We start from the raw sequence: 18168 nt of genomic DNA on the forward strand, positions 1-18168 counted from the left end.
TTAGCTACTTGTCTTGCTGCTGAGACAAAACATCAGATACAAAGAACTTAGACAAGGAAGGCTTTATTTCAGCTCCTGGTTCCAGGGAAGTCTGTCCTGGTGGGAAGGTGTGGCCATAGGACAGTGCTTTAGCTGATCTTCTGCCCTCAGGAAGCAGAGAACCATGAATGAGAACACTCAGCTTGCTTGCTTCCTTAATTTCTAAGGAAGTTTCTATCAGGTACGAGGAAACACACATGCATCAAGCACACAGAGAAAGACGTTCCACAAAGCAAAGGGGACACTCAAGAAACTAAATCTTTGCTCACTTTCTTTTTACTCGGTCTGAGACTCCAGGCTATGGGATAGTGCCAACAATATAGGGTAGATATTCCCACGTCATCTAACCAGGTTAAGCAACTACATCCCAGACATGTGCAGAATTCTGTTTCCTAGGTGATTCTATACCCTATCAAGTTGATGATCAAAATTATCCATCACAGTATTAAAATGAGACTTATTTTAAATTCACTCTGCCTGCTGCCCCCGAGCTTGTTATGAGCCCAGAACTCCAACACAGAATATGAAGAAGCCTATCATGATGATTTTGTTACCTTTTGCCTGTCACTCAACTTGAGGTTATAAAAGATATATGTCCCCATGCCCCAAGTCTAGGATGGGACAGTTTAAAGAGTTGTAACAAGCCTGAAGAGTTTGAGTGGGCTCTGTGGCGTTGACCCTGTCTAGTTGCTTGGTACCTGCCTGGTCCTGTGGTGATTAGAGCCCATGGCATTGTCTCTGGAAAAGTTGGTTTGCATTTCAAATATAGTTCTCTGGCAAGGCCTCTGATGTGAAGCATCAGAATACAGGAAATAAAGGATAGGGTTGATGTACTTGCTGGGGAAGTCTGAAGTCAAGAGGCCAGGACTTGCTCAATGGGAGCCGGAAGACACAGCAATGGATACATCCTGTTGGTATCACAATGTGATGGAGAACAGGTTTTCTTGGTGAACCAATGAGTGTCACTGGGTCTACTTACAGGAGCATGGACTACGCCACTGAAGCTAATGTTTGTCTCTCCCCAATGGCTGCCCCAGCAACTATTAACGTCTATGCTATGAGTGAGTAGTTTTTCCCTCTTCAGCAACCATCAACTGGCAACTGAGATGGGCCCAGGGGTCTCTCCCTAGCCATGTTGGAATTTTGACTGGCTTGACCTTTTGCACAGATAACCACAGTGCTGTGAGTTGGTCTAGAAGACAGCAGTTCACAGCCAGCCTCGCCATCGGTAGCTCTCGAATTCTCTGTCTCTGTCTCTGTCTCTGTCTCTGTCTCTGTCTGTCTCTGTCTGTCTCTCTCTATGTCTCTCTCTCTCTCTCTCTTTCTCTCTCTCTCTCTCTCTCTTTAGAAAAAGCAGACTTGTTTATTTCAGGAAATGGGCAAACCTTTACACCTTCCTCCCAGCATTTCATTGGCTCTCAAGTAGCCAGATATGGGGCTGTCTCTTTTTTTCCTTGGCTTCCTCCATTGCCTTAACCAGCATCAGGGGTCTCTGTCCATGCTGGTAAGTGCTCAATTGGCTCAGGGAGGAAGGTTGAGGCAGGGTCTGCTTGGCTAAGGTCCTATTACATTTCCACCCTTTTGTTTTAATTTTTGAAAGCCCAGTGGGAGTCAGAGTTCCTTGTTCTGGTCCCATCTCAGGTGGCCTCCAGTAGAGTTAACCATGCCTGTCTTATGTTTACCTGCCAAGCAGGTTCTTACCCTTCAATGACTACCAGCCCTGAAAGGTCAGCCATATGCGTTATCTGACGAATACTAAGATAGGATTTTTTGGTTAAGCATTTGCCACATTCACTACATTTGTAAGGTTTCTCTCCTGTATGCATTATCTGATGACTTGTCATACTAACTTTGTCAGTAAAGCATTTGTCACTTTCACTGCATTTGTAAGGTTTCTTTCCGGTATGAATTCCTTGATGAACACTAAGATGGGATTGATGGGTAAAGCATTTGTCACTTTCACTATATTTGTAAGTTTTCACACCACTACTGTTTAGTTTCACCATGAGTTTATGTTTAGAGACAAAAACTTTATCAAAATCTGTACTTCGTGTGTGTTCTTTCTTCTCCAGGTGGATTCCTTGATTGGGACCAATAATAGAACACACATTTAAACAGTTTGCACAGTCTTGGTATTTGCAAGCTTCTTTAGTGTTCCCAAGTTTATGTCTTTTTCGGTTTGAAAATTGATGAGAGGTATCCCTGAGGTTAGCTTTATAAGGTATACTTTCGGGGGATTCAGAAATCACATTGCTAAGTTTGTTGCATTTAGAAGAGTTCTCTTGAATATTCATTTGCTTATGGACAATGCACGTGGTGTCTTGATCCAAGAACTTCCTATGCTTTCCACATATGCAATGACTTTCCACAAACAATAAATTGTTGTAATTCTCCAACATCACATCCATGTACAATGACCTCTGAGCAAAATTGAGACATTCCCATTCCTCCAGTGAGAAGTCCCAGACCACATCCTTGAAGGTTAACAGACCCTTCATGAATTTTTTTGTGGTTTACCAAGACATTAGCAGCAAATTAAAGATTTGCTATCATCACTGTTTTCAAATATTTTGTGTGCAGTTTGGATTGTATACTGGCTTTTCAAGTCCTCTATTGTTGGGGCCGGCCAGCAGCTCATGTGTCTGGGTTCGAGCCTGGAAGGCATCTTGGAACTGGATCCTTTGTGAGAATCTCCTTGACCTTAACCATCCGGTGCTCTTACAGCTATGCACATTTAGCTGAGCATATCAATGCCTGGAAGATGACAGGACCAGCTGCTCAATGTTCTAGGAGGCCAGCAAAACAACTGCAGCTTAAGAAAGTTTTCAGGTTCCGCAAATACGAGGCACTGGTCTCCCTCCATGACTTCCTGACCACGAGGCAGCCGAGATGCAAGAAGCTCTCTCATTCTTTCCATCCCTTTTCTGTGAAGTTGTAGGTAGCACTTTTCCTTTTTACCACTGACTCCACTTTAAAGAAGTCCGAGCTTCTGAGGGGGTTTGTAGCCCCATGGAGGGAGCAACAGTGTCAACCGGCCAGGCCCCCGGGAGTTCCTGGAGACTGGACCACCATCCAAAGAATACACATGGAGGGACCCATGGCATTGGCTGCATATGTGGCAGAGGATGGGATGGCCTTGTTGGATATCAGTGGGAGGAGTGGCCCTTGGGCCTGAGGGTGTTTGATGCCACGGCTTTAATATGGGAGTGGGCGGGTGGGTGGGGGAGCACCCTCATAGAGGCAGGGGGAGGGGGGAATGGGATAGGAGGTTTCCGAAGGGGAGACCTGGAAAGGGGGAAACATTTGAAATGTAAATAAAGAAATATCCAATAAAAAAAATAGTTCTTCAAAGGAAAAAAAAAGTTACAGTGTGGGATTAAGGAGCTATTTGGAGCACTGACTGCTTTCAAAGGATTTGGGGTTGATTCCCAAAAGACACTTCGCAGCTCACCACCATCTGTAACTCCAGTTCCAGGGGATCTGATATCCTCATCTGGTCTCTGTAGGCACCAGGCACCAAGAAGGTGTACAGACATATGCAGGGTAAACACCCCCACACATGAAATAAAATAAAAATACATTATATTAAAAAATAGAAGTCCAAGCTTCTTTAAAAAATTATTTATTTTTAATTTTGTGTGTGTGTGTGTCTAAGTGTGGGTTTGTATGTGGTGAGTACCCACAAAGGTGAGAAGGAGGCGTTGGATCCGTTGAAAGTGAAGTTCCAGGCAATTGCGAATTGCCACATGGGTGTTGGGAACTGAACTTTAGTCCTCTCTGCGAGAACAAGATGAACCCCTGAGCTCTCTCTCTAGTACAAGTGCCAGTTCCTTAATTGCTAACCGGAGGTGATGAAGTGTATGTCCAGGATTTGGGAGAATCAAGGGAGGTATTTGTTGAGGGGCTATCAGAGTGCCTCACCCGTATCTGTCTGTCCTCATCTCTGGTTTTCTCCTTCATTCAGATTCCCCTATTAGAACCTTTCTGATGAGCACAGTCTAGAGACTCTTTATGGATTCAAGAAAAAAGATACAAAGAAAAACACTTTTTAAAAAAATAGACTCGTTGGGGTTGGAGGGATGGGTCAGAGGTTAAGAGCACTGACTTCTCTTCTAGAGGTCCTGAGTTCAATTCCCAGCAACCACATGGTGGCTCACAAGTATCTGTAATGGGATCCGATGCTTTCTTCTGGTGTGTCTGAAGAGAGCCACAGTGTACTTACATATGCAAAATAAATAAAAAAAATTAAAGAAAAGCGTGAATTGGAATAACTCCAAGAACTCAGATTAAGAAAAAAATAAACTAGTTAATAAATGACATCATCTTTAAATAGGGACTTCAGCAGCCAACTGAGAAGGCTGATGTCTTTGCAGTAACGTGTGTGTGTGTGTGTGTGTGTGTGTGTGTGTGTGTGTGTGTATGTGTGTGTGTGTGTGTGTGTATCTCCCAGTGAAATTAGGGCAGTTCAAAGACATTTACGGTTTGCAGAAGGAAGTGATTTTTATGGCTCCTTTGTGTGTGGCAGTTCATGGAACTAATTACAGCTGGGTTTTATAGCTGTGGATCTATTTAGTGAAGTGGAAAGACACTTCCAACACCATTAGAGTGGAAATGTGACCTTTCATCAGATGGTCTCTACTTTCCCCTGACAATTTGACATCCCACTTGTTTCTCAGAGATGGTTCTGAGCCCCTACACCTTATGGCTGTTCTTCAAGTCTGTTTTCTAGTGATTCATGAAAGTCTGGCCTGTCCAACACAGACTGCTCGGGCTCTAGGATGAGATTGCTTCTGCTACGTTTGTTGTATTTTTAGCATTTTGTGATAATTAGATTATTTATTAGCTACATAGATATCTTTGTTTCGTGACTTGAGTAATCAGAATTAGCCTAAAATGAGCCTGCGCTGCAGTCAGTGTTAACCGTTGTCCAGGTTTTCTTTGACCGCAAGTAGCTGGAAATTAGCAGTTGGTGTGTTTGTCAGCTAGAACGGTCTTTTCTCAAGCTCTTCCATGTATCTGGGAGTTCCCTGTGCTCTTTTTCTTGTTCTGGCCTGTGTGGCTCTGGTGAGTAAGTGGGACCCATCCGCAGACGTCTCCACATTTGGATCCCCACCGATTTTGAAATGCGGAATTCATGCTTCATTTTAAATTCAGATGTGGAAACATGTGTCCACCGAGAATTCCCTTGGATTTGTTTATACACGATAAATATTAATTTTGTTAAATGGAATGCATTTGCATTTACTTTCTGAAATTGCCAACAGCTTGCTTAATGAGAGGGACACACTCCTGTTAGTGACTCCTTTATTTCTCTCATCCGTGCTCTACCTTTGAAGACAGGGTCTCTTGTACACCAGACCTGCCTTGAACTTGTTCTATAGCCAAGAGTGACTGAGCATATCTGATCCTTTCCTCTCTGCCTCCCCAGTGTTGCTATTATAGGCGTGTGTCATCATAAATAGTTTGTGTGGTGCTGGATATTAGACTCGGGGCTTTACATATCCTGTGCAAGTGCTCTGTCACTGAGCCTTCCCAGCCAGATTCTTTTGATATAGTTTGTGTGAAATCTGTCTCTCTCCCTCTTCCTCTCTGTCTTTCTCTCCCTCTACACACACACACACACACACACACACACACACACACGAGTGCTCTTTTTGTATCTGTCTGCACTGTTAGTTACACAGAGATAGCTGTTACTAAAGCTTTTTTTTTTTGTGGCTGATTTTTATTATATTGTCTGAGTAGGTGACCAACTCCACAGGACAGTTTGTCAAAGACTCACAAGGGTACAGTGTAAGGCTGAGGCTTGGCTAATTTACTTGTTAAAGTGGAATAAACCACTTCTAGAGCCAGAACTTTTATTACTTACACGGACAGCGAAAAGAAGGGGGGCAGAGAGCACTCGACTCAGCACCGTGGTCCTCAGCCCACATGACCAGAAAGAGAACAAAGAAACATGGAGGACTGAGAGTCTCCGTGGAGGACCCCATTCTAAACTGCAGCTCCGTGGGATTATGGTCTCCATCTCTGCTTTGAGGAGGGCAGATGAAATGTCTTATTTCTTATCAGAACCTGGGAGGCCATGAGATACTGCGTCAAGATAGCTAGCTAGTAGCCAGGAGTAGGTGGATGGGTAATGGCCTCAAAGTGTTCCTGGCAAAGTTCCTTTGCCCTCAGCTTCTGGATCCATCCTAAGACATCCTTGAGGACTTAAAAGATCTCAGTTCAAGCTTTTGCTTACATGGCCTATATGCAAATGTGAGTCAGCTGAGTGCTACAGTGGACCAGGTTCGACAGCATCCCATTGTAGCAGGGTCCCCTTCCCCTCCCTCTCCCCTCCCCTGTCTGTCTCTGTCTCCGTCTCCCCCTCCCTCCCTCCCTTCCTCCCTCCCTCCCTCCCTCCCTCCTACCTCCTCCCTCTTTCCTTTCATTTTGAGGGCTCTGGTCTGCCTTGCCTGAATTTCTCATAGCTGCTGCTGCTGCTGCTGGGCAGATTTTAGACAGATTTAGGCTACTGTAGTGGAGTCTTTCAGAATGCTTTGGGAAAACCACATGGCAGAGTCTTAGCAGCTGAGCTTAGCCTATTGTTTAAGAGCTGAGACTACAGTTGGGATCGCTGCCCTTCACCAGAAGGGTGAACGTAAGGAAATTATTCAGCACCTGTAGTTTTCCGTCATCTATAGAATGGCGAGCGAGCATTGTGGTATTTTTGTTGTTGTTGTTTGTTTTTTTTTGTTTTTTGTTTTTTTGTTTTGTTTTTTTGTTTTTTTTCCGAGACAGGGTTTCTCTGTGTAGCCCTGGCTGTCCTGGAACTCACTTTGTAGACCAGGCTGGCCTCTAACTCAGAAGAAATCCGCCTGCCTCTGCCTCCCGAGTGCTGGGATTAAAGGTGTGGGCCACCACGCCCAGCCAGCATTGTGTTTTGAATGTGAAATGTTCCTCCTAGGCTATTGTGTTTGAATCATTGGTCTCCAGCTGGTGGTGCTGCCCTGGAAGGTTCCGCAGCCCTTCAGAGGGGAAGAGGTATTGGAGGAAGTGAGTCACTGGAAGGCAGGCCTGAGGTTTGATTGCCTGGCCCCATTTCCATTCCTGACTGCTAATACAATGTAGCCAGTTGCCTCATGTTCTTTTTGCTATGCCTTCCTGGCCGTGGTGAACATCTCCCCAAAGCCTGAGCCAAAGCAAACCCTTTGTCAGAGCAAAACAATTCCTTGACTGAGGGGCGGGTGCATAGGAAACCTTCGGGAAGGGTAGGGGTAGCTTGCTTAGGATGGAGTCTGATACATTTGTGACTGATAAAGTAACTCTAAGCCTTACTGAGAATGCAGTGTAGAGCTGTGCTCTCCGCTGAGCCCTTGACACAGGTGAGAAAGGAAAACACTTTAAACACGGTCCATTTACCCTTGAGCCAACTGAACGTGGATACTTGGCCTCGAAGTGGAATGCCAAGGAACATTGACAATGGTCTTTGCAAAAGAAAGAGAGCAGTCATTAAGACCCAGCTCCTGGCTGGCCTCTAATTGCAGCACTGAGTTGGTCCACTGACTTGTTGCTAAAGGTTGGAGGGTCACTGGGTACTGGCCATGACCAAGGAGTGTTGTCACAGAGTGTCTTTGTGTAACAGTGCTGGCGACCCACCATGCAACACCTTTCCTTTATTCTCAGGGTCTAGCCCTGGGAGCCTGCACAACTGCCTTGGTCCTTCTGACCCCAACAACTGGTCATTTCATGCCCTATGGGATGCTAGCTGAAGACATTAAACACAGGTGTGTGGGGACAGAGGGCTAGAGTCTAACCATTTCCTAATTAGCAGCCTGTTGGTTTTCTGAAACTCAATAGCATGGAGTGAACCAGACGCCCCTGTCTGGAGCTTTGTATTCAGCTCAGGATCCAACTCTCAGTGGAAAATTAAAAACAAAGTCATTATTATATATTAGATTTATTAAAAATGCAACTATTACCAAGAGCCCGTGGGCATGTGTGGAAAATGCTGTAATTAAATTAAATTAAATTAAATCCAGCAGTTAGAAGTAACATTTTCCACTAAGGAGAAGGAGGACAATGGAGGGGGAAAGCAAAGCCCATCAGAGAATTCTAAACCAGAGAAGTGCGAGGAGTGGCCAGGATTCTTCTAGGAGGAAGATGTTATAACCGTTATTGTTATTATTGTTGCTGCCCTGAGATAATGGAAAAGTAATATATAAATTTTGAGGAAAGTTGGAACTTGCTAGGCATTGGGAAATAATATTTACTTGGAAGAAGGTGAATCACATTAAAACCAGGGATGAGAGAGAGAGAGAGAGAGAGAGCGTTCATTAGGGAAGAGAGAGAAGCTTGTTTGCGGTGATTATCTGGGGTAATTATTCAAATAGTGGCAATCAGATGTTGGGGGGGCAAAGCATTTCTAGGTTGCCAAAGATGGGGAAAGTCCAGCTGTCTGCTGGGAGACTCAACCCTCTCTCGTGCATTACTGTTAGGAGGACTGAGGCCATGGGAATCCGGTGGGTCCTGGGTAACGCCAGAGATCAGTCCTGTCCTTAAGAGAGGCGGTGTTGGTTGCTTTCATGCACATGCCATGCGATCATAGAGAAAAGCAGACACGCAGTTGGTAGGATGGCCCCTGTGGCTGCAAAACAGTCGGGTGGCTCCCCCAAGGCCTGTGAGCATGTCCCCGAATCCCTCAGGAGGCAGAAGGCTCCTCCAATTAGCTGGGTTTGCTGGACTGGAATCCGTGTTGCCTGAATTGTTGGCTGCTTCTATGACATCAGTATTGGCTGCAGCCATGCTGCTGTTTCAGAAATCCAGACAGTTCTGGGGTATTTTTAACAGATGAAATGGCCCAGGCTGTTAAGGGTGAGGTCAGAGCACAGCCAGTACTTCGGGGGATGATAGCTCTCTGAAATATGTGGTCCACGGAATCCCCTGGCGATGGCAACTGAAGCCATCATTCTCCTGAGGCTGATGGTTGTGGATACTGATGCCCAGAAACATCCAGTTAGAGTCTGTGTGTGTAGAGGCCAGAGGTTAACACCAGGTCTCCAGTTGCTCTCCTTAAGTTTTGAAGCAGGGTCTCTCACTAAACCTTAAGCTCACTGTTGTAGCTAGACTGGCTGATCAGTGGACTCCAGGGGACTTCCCCTCCTAACCTTTCCCACTGCTGGCATTGCAGATGTGCCTTGCGGCACCCGGCTTTCTGTGTGGGTTCTGGGTATTGAGAATAGGCTCTCATGCTTGTGTGGCAAATGCTTTGCCGTCTCCTGAGCATCTCCTTGGTCTGTGGTTCAGAATCCTTTTTTTTTTTTTTAAAGTCTGTATCAGGAATGTTGCTATTCAGAATTCCAGTAAGGAGGCATGTTGGCTGCCAAGTGGCTCGGTAGGGTTTGGTTGAACGTACTGACCAATAATACCAGTCATATTTGGTTAATTCCTAGTTGGCCAAAGTAGTCAAAATAATTGAAACTTTCAAGTGGAAGGCAACACTGGGCTATCACAGAGCAACTGGGGCATTTTGATTGAAAATTCAGAGTCCCAGGACACAGAGAGGCACTCATCAGGGGACAGAGAGGCATCTCCTGGGGTGGCACTCTTGGGTATGTTGAAGAGTTTCCTCTGCTCAGGAGGGGAGACTGTGGGGTCTTGGAGTGGTTTATTAAAGTGAACAGCATTAATACACTTCTGAAACTCTGGAGGAATAGAGGAAGCGAGGACTCTGGCGTCCTTGCCAACTGATAGCAAGTGAGGCTGTGCAGTAGAGCCAGGTCTTTAGCTATGAACACAGACTTTGCATTTACACAAAAGGAGTTTGCTTGTCCTATGTAGCCCCCTGGGGAGGGGTCAGAGGAATCAAGACATTATTTAATATCATATAATTAAAGAAATCTACTTTCTAGTTTAAACATGCATAGGACTCAGTTTAAGTTTATTTTTGTGCAGGTTTTCAACAAATATTACTGTCAGGGTGAAGCAGCGTTACTTTGATGTAGGCCACAGTTGGATTTTGGGTGAGATTTTTGGGTTTTCTTAAATCCCTGCAAGGTGTCAGGAGTCAAGTGTTGGAACGGGAGGGGACCAGATCCTTTCATCCGTATTGATCTGTTTTTTTGTCAGATCTGCAAAATCACATGAAAAGCCCACCACACCAAGGCCACACAGAGTGAAGATCGCATGTTACTACTTGAGGAAAAAAAAAGATTCTATAACTGTTAGTTGAAATCAGAAAATTTCAACCTGTTCTCAAAAGTTTCTGTGTGATAAATCTCCTGTTTCCATAAAAAGGAGTAGGAAGGAAAATAATAACAGGGAAGACATACTGTCTTCTTGTCTTAGGATTTTACTGCTGTGAACAGGCACCATGACCAAGGCAACTCTTATAAGGACAACATTTAATTGGGGCTGGCTGACAGGTTCAGAGGTTCAGTCCATTATCATCAAGGCAGGAACATGGCAGCATCGAGGCAGGCATGGCGCAGGAGGAGCTGAGAGTTCTACATCTTCATCTGAAGGCTGCTAGCAGAATACTGGCATCTAGGCAGCTAGGGTGAGGGTCTTAAAGTCTATGCCCACAGTCTATGACACACCTACTACAAGGCCACATCTCTCAAGAGTGCCACTCCCAGGGCCAAGCATATACAAACCAACACACCTTCCTTTAAATATTTTTCCTGTTCATATGTTTTGTGTGTGCATGTACATGTGTATCCATGCATGATGCTCACATGTGTATCCTCTGTGTGTGTGTCCATGCAGGCCTTTGATATCATTCCTTTGGCACCATCTGCTTTTTATTTTTTGACACAGGGTGTCTCATTCACTTGGAGCTTGCCAAGCGGGGCTAGGCTGATTGGCCAGGATGCTTCAGGACTCTCCACGCTTCCCCCTTCAGTTCTATGATTAGGAACCTGTCTGTGTCTCTGTCTCCATGCCTGTTTTTTTTTTTTTAATATGGGTTTTTGGAACTAAACTGGTGTCTTTGTGATTGCAAGGGAAACCCTCTACTGAATGAGTCATCTTCCCAGCCCTCTACCAATGCTTCTAATACCAGTGGGAGCAGTGCTGAAGAGGAAACACAGCGCCATTATGGTGATCCATCCCGTGTGTACAATTTGCTCTAGGAGGTCTTCATAAGACAGATAGCCAGAAAAAGAATTAGGTTTCAGATACTTGACATGGCATTGAGAAGCACAGTAGAGAACCCCCTGCAGTATCTGAGGCTGTATCCAGAATGAACAATCTGGTGGCAAAGCTTTTGGACCGTAGGCTCTCTATTTCTACTGTTGTGTGCATGTCTGAGCTGAGTGAAATGAGTTAACACTGGCGGTTGGCCACCGGAAGGCAGCAGCATGGCTGACTAACACTTTCATTGAGCTGCTGACCAGCTGGGTTGGAGCAATGAGCAGGGTGGGGGTGGGGGTGGGGGTGTAAATGTAGGGTCTGAGGAAATCTGTGTTAGGGTAGAGAAGATGAGCGACAGAAAAGCTTAACGAACAGTTGATACAGACACTAGATCTATATGGGACAATAAGCAATGATGGGGATTGGTTCTGAATATCCAGCTGCAGCCAACGCCTTTTGTGAGTAGTGCTGGTATAGAGTCTCTTGTAGCCTAGGCTGGTCTCGAACGTGCTTTGTAGCCAAGGATGACCTTGAATTTGTATCCTCCTGATACTGCCTCCCAGGTTTTAGGATTACAGGTGTGCACCACCATGCCCCGTTTACATGATACTGGGGATCAAACCCGGGGCTTGGTGTATGCTAAGGGGCTAGGCAAGCCCCTTACCAACGGAGCTGTATGAGATAACCTAAAAATCAACATTTCTAACTAGTCTCTAATTGTCCTAATTGTGACTGTGTGTGAATGGAAATAATGAAAGTGTTCTTTTTATGATATCGTTTGAATATATTTTTATTATGTCATTTGGATCAGATGGAACACAGAGCCAGTCTATGCAGATAAGAATATAGGGCCAAAAAAAAAAAAAATCAGATTTTCTTTGTATGGGAGCATTTCTCAAAACATGCAGAGATGGTGTTGAGTGCAGTCTCTTGTTTCTTAGTTCTGTGAAGGAGAAATCGTGGCTCAGGGCAGCGACTGGAGACGACAGATTGCGGTCTGGATCCCGGGTCTAACTTTTGCAGGAGTTTGCTTGTCCGTTTCTTGATCCAGCTCAGCCTTACCGAGGATCCCACACAGCGGGGTTCCTTCTAAAAACCTACAATCTGTCATAAAAAGATTATTTCCATTACTTCTTAGCATCTATACATATAGAGGCACATATAACTTCAATACATGTTTTACGAAACAGTACTTATCATGTGTGAGATGCTGCGATGTTTTTTGTCCAGTTCTATTTCACATTAGACGCATTCTGGTCATTACCCACTGCATTAGTTTTATGGTGCAGTGGTGGCTCATGGCCCAGAGCATGAAAACTATGGACTGGCGCTTGGCATACTGTTCAGTGCGCAGGCATTCATCTGTGAGGTACAAACCATGATCTGGGGAGGGGATGACGTCAGGGCAGAGACTTGCTGAGTCTGATTCTTGGGTCAGAGGAAGTCATAGAAAAATGCTGAGGGTTTCTTAATGAGAGAAACCCAGGGGCTGCCAGTGTGACACAGGCACTTGCCCCCTCCCTCTCCTCTCTTGATTAAGGCACAAAAATGGAGTGAATTAAAAAGAGGTGAGGAACTGGGAGATGTTAAAAACAGAACCAAACATTATGCTCTTTTCCCCAAATAATTTAATTATGATTGCCTAACAAGTTAGACCAATTTCAGTATGGTATTAGTAGTAACAGTTTTGGAGAATAAATAATAAAGGGGAAAGATACCAAGAAAGTTGTTTAAATCTAGTCAATGTACTAGTTATTTATTTACTAATTCTATTACTTTTATTTTTTTCTTACAGTCTAGTTGTTACTCCCCTCCCCCTCCTGGTCTATCCTCCCACAGTTCTTCAGTCCATTCCTCCCCTCCCTTGCCCCCCCTCCATATCTAAGAGAATGTTCCCTCTCGCCTCCAGACCTCCCCACTCCCTGGGGCCCCAAGTCTCTCCAGGGTTAGACACATCTTCTCTCACTGAGGCCAGACCAGGCAGTCCTCTGCTGTATGTGTCTGGGGCCTCATATCAGCTAATATATGCTGCCTGGTTGGTGGCTCAGTATCTGAGAGATCTCAGGGATATGGGTTAGTTGAGACTGCTAGTCTTCCTATGGGGTTGACATCCTCCTCAGCTTCTTCAACCACAGGGATCCCTGACTTCAGTCCATTGGTTGGGTTTAAGCATCGGTGTCTGTTTCAGACAGCTGCTTGTTGGGCCTGTTGGAGGACAGCCATGCTAGGCTCCTGTCTGTAAGCGCATCATAGCATTAGTAATGGTGTTAAGCCTTGGAGTCTTCCCTTGAGATGGATCCCAAGTTGGGCCTGTTGCTAGACCGCCTTTCCCTCAGTCTCTTCTCCATTTTTGTCAACTGAGGACAATGGAGAGCGTCCTGCCCACCTTCCACCTTGTCTGAGGCAGGCTTTTTCTTGTTTGCTGCAGGTACCAGGTTAGCTGGTCTATAAACTGCTGGTGTCCAAGGCATGCTCCTGTCTCCACCTCCCATCTCACTGCAGGAGCACACACCATGCCTGACTTTTACCTGAGTTCTGGGGATTCAAACTCAGGCCTTCATGTATGTAGAGTGGGTCTTTACCCTCTGAGCTATGGCTCCAGCCCCGTTATATACCTTTCACTCCAACCGGAAGGCAGTTCATAGCCTCTGAATGATGGCAGCCAAAAATAATTCAGGGTAAAACAGATGAGAAAGGTGTTTTGGTGCCTGCCTACCTCCCTCCTTCCCTCTACTCCCTCCTTCCTCTTCTTCCTCCCTTCCCTTCCCTTCCCTTCCCTTCCCTTCCCTTCCCTTCTCCTTTCCCTCCTTCCCTTCTTCCTCCCCTACATCTCACTCCATTCATTTATCTCTCTTCCCTTCCTCCTTCCCTCCCTTCCTTCTTTCTTTCCTGTCTCTCCTTCCTTCCCTCCCTTCCCTCCTTTCTTCCTTCCTTCCTTCATCCCTTCCTTCGTTCCTTTCTCCCTCTGTCCCTCCCTCCCTCCCTCCTTAGTCCCTCCTTCTCTCCTTCCCTTCCTCTGCCCCTCTCTCCCCCCTCCCTTCCTCCTCTCCTTTCTCCCTCCTTTCCTCCCTCCCTTACCCCCTTCCTCCCTTCCTCTCTTCCTTCCTTCCTCTGTCCTTCTCTTTCCCTCCTTATCTTTCTTCCTTGCTTCCTTCCTTTCTCCCTCCCTCCCTCCCTCCCTCCCTCCCTCCCTCCCTCCCTCCCTCCCTCCCTCCCTCCCTCCCTCCCTGCTTCTCTGCCTCTCCACCAGCAGATACTTAAGACAAAGGTGCTGTTGCACAGTTTGGGTGAACCAGAAGTCCAGTCTTACCCTGTGGTTGGTAACTGTGTCCTGGTGGTCTCACCAGGCCGAGGATGACTTATTGGCAAGGGTTTTGCCTTTCTGAAGTCTTCAGGGGTAAGTGGGGTTTCAAGCTCATCCAGGCCTCATTCAGTTCTTTGCAATTGTAGCACTGAAGCCCCCATTTCTTTTCTGATTATCTTATGGCCAGTTTTTGCTCCCAGAGATTTGCCTGCATTTCCCCTAAGCCTTCAGTGGCCCCTCTGCAAAGCTGCTGAGACCTACTTGAAAATGCATTTGCCTTGCTCTTCAGCTGAGGCTTTATTGCCCCAGCTGAAAGAGTTGTTTTGCTGTTAAGAATGTTGCTTACTTGCTTTTTTCTCCATGGATTGCTCAGCCACCTTTTTTATAGCACCCGGAACCACCTGCCCAGGGAGGACAGAGTACATGGTACAAGGAGACTGTCCCTTCTCCCTAGAGGAAGTAGAGGTATCTTTTGATTCCATGACATCAAACAAAGGGATTCCCCAGTCAGTTACCTGTGAAGACTTGATATGCCTGCTGGGTAAAGAGACTACAGTCCTTAGTCCCTGGGTTGGCTGATCTCCCTGAGTCTGAGAAAGGGGAAGGAATGAGAGGGGAAACCCAAAGGCTCAAAGAAGGGAGGTCAGCACTGCCAAGCCCTGTAAGATACCAGTTGGCTTGGAGGGTCAGTGAGTCTCTGCTGAGTGGTACACAACCTGAAGAAAGTGTCGGGACTCCAAACCATCATCGGTACTTCACCTAGAGAGCTGCCTACAGAATGAGGGGACTCTGCACCATCAAAAAGTTATGAGGGATGGACCGTAGGTGATAAAGATCGGGAGGACTTGAGAGGTATAACCAGAGCAGGATTGCTACATGAGCCAAGCAACTTAGTGTTGAGTATGGCACTAAGCTCTTCTCCAGGGATTGTGCTCCTGAGCCTCGCCAATGTTGGCTTTACACGTTGGCCTCATACCCTGACGTTGTGATCAGTCACAATTGCCTATTAAAAGAATTACAATAACTCCAGTTAAATAAAGAAATGGTATTTGTCTGTCAATACCTTCATCCCCCTTTCTTGTTTCTACCCCCAAATCATCAGAATCCAAGGAGAAGGAAAAGGGGAATGTTGCAATGAAAATGTTTTTGTTTTCTGTTTGTCCAAAGTCCCCTGAACACAGAGAGTGTAAACAAGAGCATGAGAGGTGACTTTTGAATCTGGTGTGAGTCTGGGGTTATGAGAGGATGAGTCTGAGTAACTGAAGCGAGGAAAGTTGGGGTATTTGCCTAGGGTGTTGAGGAATTTTCTACTGGGCAGAGAGAAAGGCCTGACAGACTGTGACTGAAAACAATAACCTACACGTTTGTTTCCCACTGATTTGAAATTCTAATTCCTTGACACAGTGGTATATGCAAAGCAGAACGACTGGGCCTGGAATGGTCTCACACACACACACACACACACACACACACACACACACTGCCTTTCTTACACAATGCCTTGTTTTTCATAGACTTAATTAAATTGTCTTAATGCTGGTTTGTTTGAGGTTCTAGTTACATCTTACCAATACAACCATAGCCATTTCCCAAAATGTCTAAGATCTCTTTCCTGCTCATTTGAGGACCTTGCTGGGGGAAATGTCTATTGAGTCTCTCCAGCCAGCTCTAGTTAGGACTGCTTGCTCTCTGGACTATTATACAGTTATCATCTTTTGTTTGCTCCAAAATATTTTATTTCTGGAAACTCTCTTTTGTGATGAATTTCTCATTTTCTAGATGCTAGATTTTAGGTCTTTCCCAAGCCTACTTTACTATCTTGTTTTCATGAACCTTCTGGAAAACATTGCAAATGGAATGCTTTTCAAGACCATGAATTCTAAAAATGTTTTTTGTTTGTTTGTTTGTTTACTTGTAGATCATTTGCAAAATAGGTACACTACTTCCTTTTTATTTACGTGGTTCCTAACTGTATTGACTGACTTTGGCCAATAGGAATACATTAAATATAAAACAGTAAATATAAAATATAAAAATGCATAAGTATAAAACAGTAGTTGGAAAATCCTTACGCATTGGGGTAGACCATTTCATGCTGCTTTTTGGACTCTCCACTCCCCAAAACCACAAAAGAAAGTTTAGTTTGTTGGTAAATGAGAGACCATGTGACGCCCAGGCAGAGAAATGGTGATAACTCAGGGCCACTCCCTTTCTGCTTTAGACTAAAGGATACTTTTGGAGTGAGAGTGAAGTCATCCGATGCTGCTGAGCCCAAGCTTTACTTGACTGTTAAGATTTGCCAAACCAGATAAGATTAGCAGAGCCAGTCAGCTGATCTGTAGAATGTAGAGAAAATATATTCTAAACCCACCAAACTTTATGGTGACTTATTTTCTAGTAAACGCCACCTAAGACTCTGGCCTGTCAGTTGATAGTTTAGCTGGGTAAAGAATTCTGCATTAGCAGCTGAGAGGCATTCTTCTGTTATCCAGTCTCCAGTGTAACTAATGGGAATTTTAAGTCATAGGCTTCCTGAGGTTTTACACGTACTTTCTCCCCTTTGCAGGCCTTAAGGACACCATTTAGTCTTTGGTATTTTGAAATTCCACAAAGATGTGCCTAGATTTGGTGAAGTTGTTCTCTATTTTGAAGGATAACTGATGGAAATCTCATTTTGAGTCTGAAATGGTTTTCTAATTTGGAGGCCCCTCACTTTTCTTTTCTGGTGATTATGGGCTGCTTTCTATCCATCTCTTTCCTGTGCTCTCTCTGAATTTACGTCCATCTGGATAAGGAACCCTCTGGTGGAAGCTCAAGTTTCCAAATGTGTTTCTCTCCTTTTTATAGCTCTGACATTTAGATCATTCTGTTCCCCCACCCCGAAATAGCTCTAGCTTCTTTTGACATATTAAAAATAATTTATTTTTATTTATATGAGAATTTTACATGCATTTATGTATGTGCTCCACATATGTGTCTGATGTCTGTGGAGATCAGAAGAGGGTATTTGATCCTGGGGACATGGATAGTGGGTGCTGGGTGCTGAACCTGGGTCCTCTGAAAGTGTAGCAAGTGCTCTTATCTGCTGAGCCATTCCTCGGCCACCCTCGTCAGCTTCTGAGAACCCTTGCCAGTTTCCTCTGCTTTCCCTCAGTTTAAAGGGCACAACTCTTCTTTTACAGAGGCGGTGCCTTTTCTTTCTCTGGGAATACTTTCCCATGGAGTTTCTATTTCCTTCAAATTATTCATCTTTGTTGGCTCATCTTGACTCAGCTATTGGCCAGAAGGAGGCTGTGGAATTTGTAGGTGCCTTGAAACTGGAAACAATATCAAACTTGTGAGATCACTAAAATGGAAGCGGTCTTAACTGATGGGAATGGCAAGTATCTCATAAAGAAACACAATCACAATAATTCTGAATATAAGCTTGGGTTAGCCCATTTATGTACAATACGAAAGATGTAGGATTTGGAAGTTAGAGATATGAAAGTGACTTAGAAATTTTAGCCTTAGTTGATTCAATTGATGGGAAGTTTATTGAGTTTCCTTTCATGCACCCGGAACACTTCAGATACACTGAACAAGTAATTCTCACAGTGTCACTAATAGACATATAATGTTGAGGATGAGGGAGGTGATTGCCCTTACTATGTTTTGTGAAGCTGTATTACAACGATCCTAATGATAGCTGTAATTTGATGAACACTTTGATT

The 18168-nt window shown here is 44.8% G+C and overlaps 1 protein-coding gene across 1 annotated transcript; it reads right to left on the reverse strand.

Annotated features, from left to right (window-relative positions):
* Positions 1 to 1736: 1736 nt before the first annotated feature.
* LOC110296588 (gastrula zinc finger protein XlCGF71.1-like) lies at positions 1737 to 2522 on the reverse strand. The gene has a single exon (XM_021165291.1). The coding sequence runs from the start codon at positions 2445 to 2447 to the stop codon at positions 1737 to 1739; it is 711 nt and encodes a 236-aa protein (XP_021020950.1). The 5' UTR covers positions 2448 to 2522.
* Positions 2523 to 18168: the final 15646 nt, after the last annotated feature.

Source organism: Mus caroli, chromosome 1, assembly GCF_900094665.2.
Source record: "Mus caroli chromosome 1, CAROLI_EIJ_v1.1, whole genome shotgun sequence".
Taxonomy (NCBI): Eukaryota; Metazoa; Chordata; class Mammalia; order Rodentia; family Muridae; genus Mus; species Mus caroli.

Excerpts from the sequence above, each read along its gene's own strand:
- LOC110296588 (XM_021165291.1), bottom strand. The coding sequence starts at position 2,447 with ATGGATGTGATGTTGGAGAATTACAACAATTTATTGTTTGTGGAAAGT.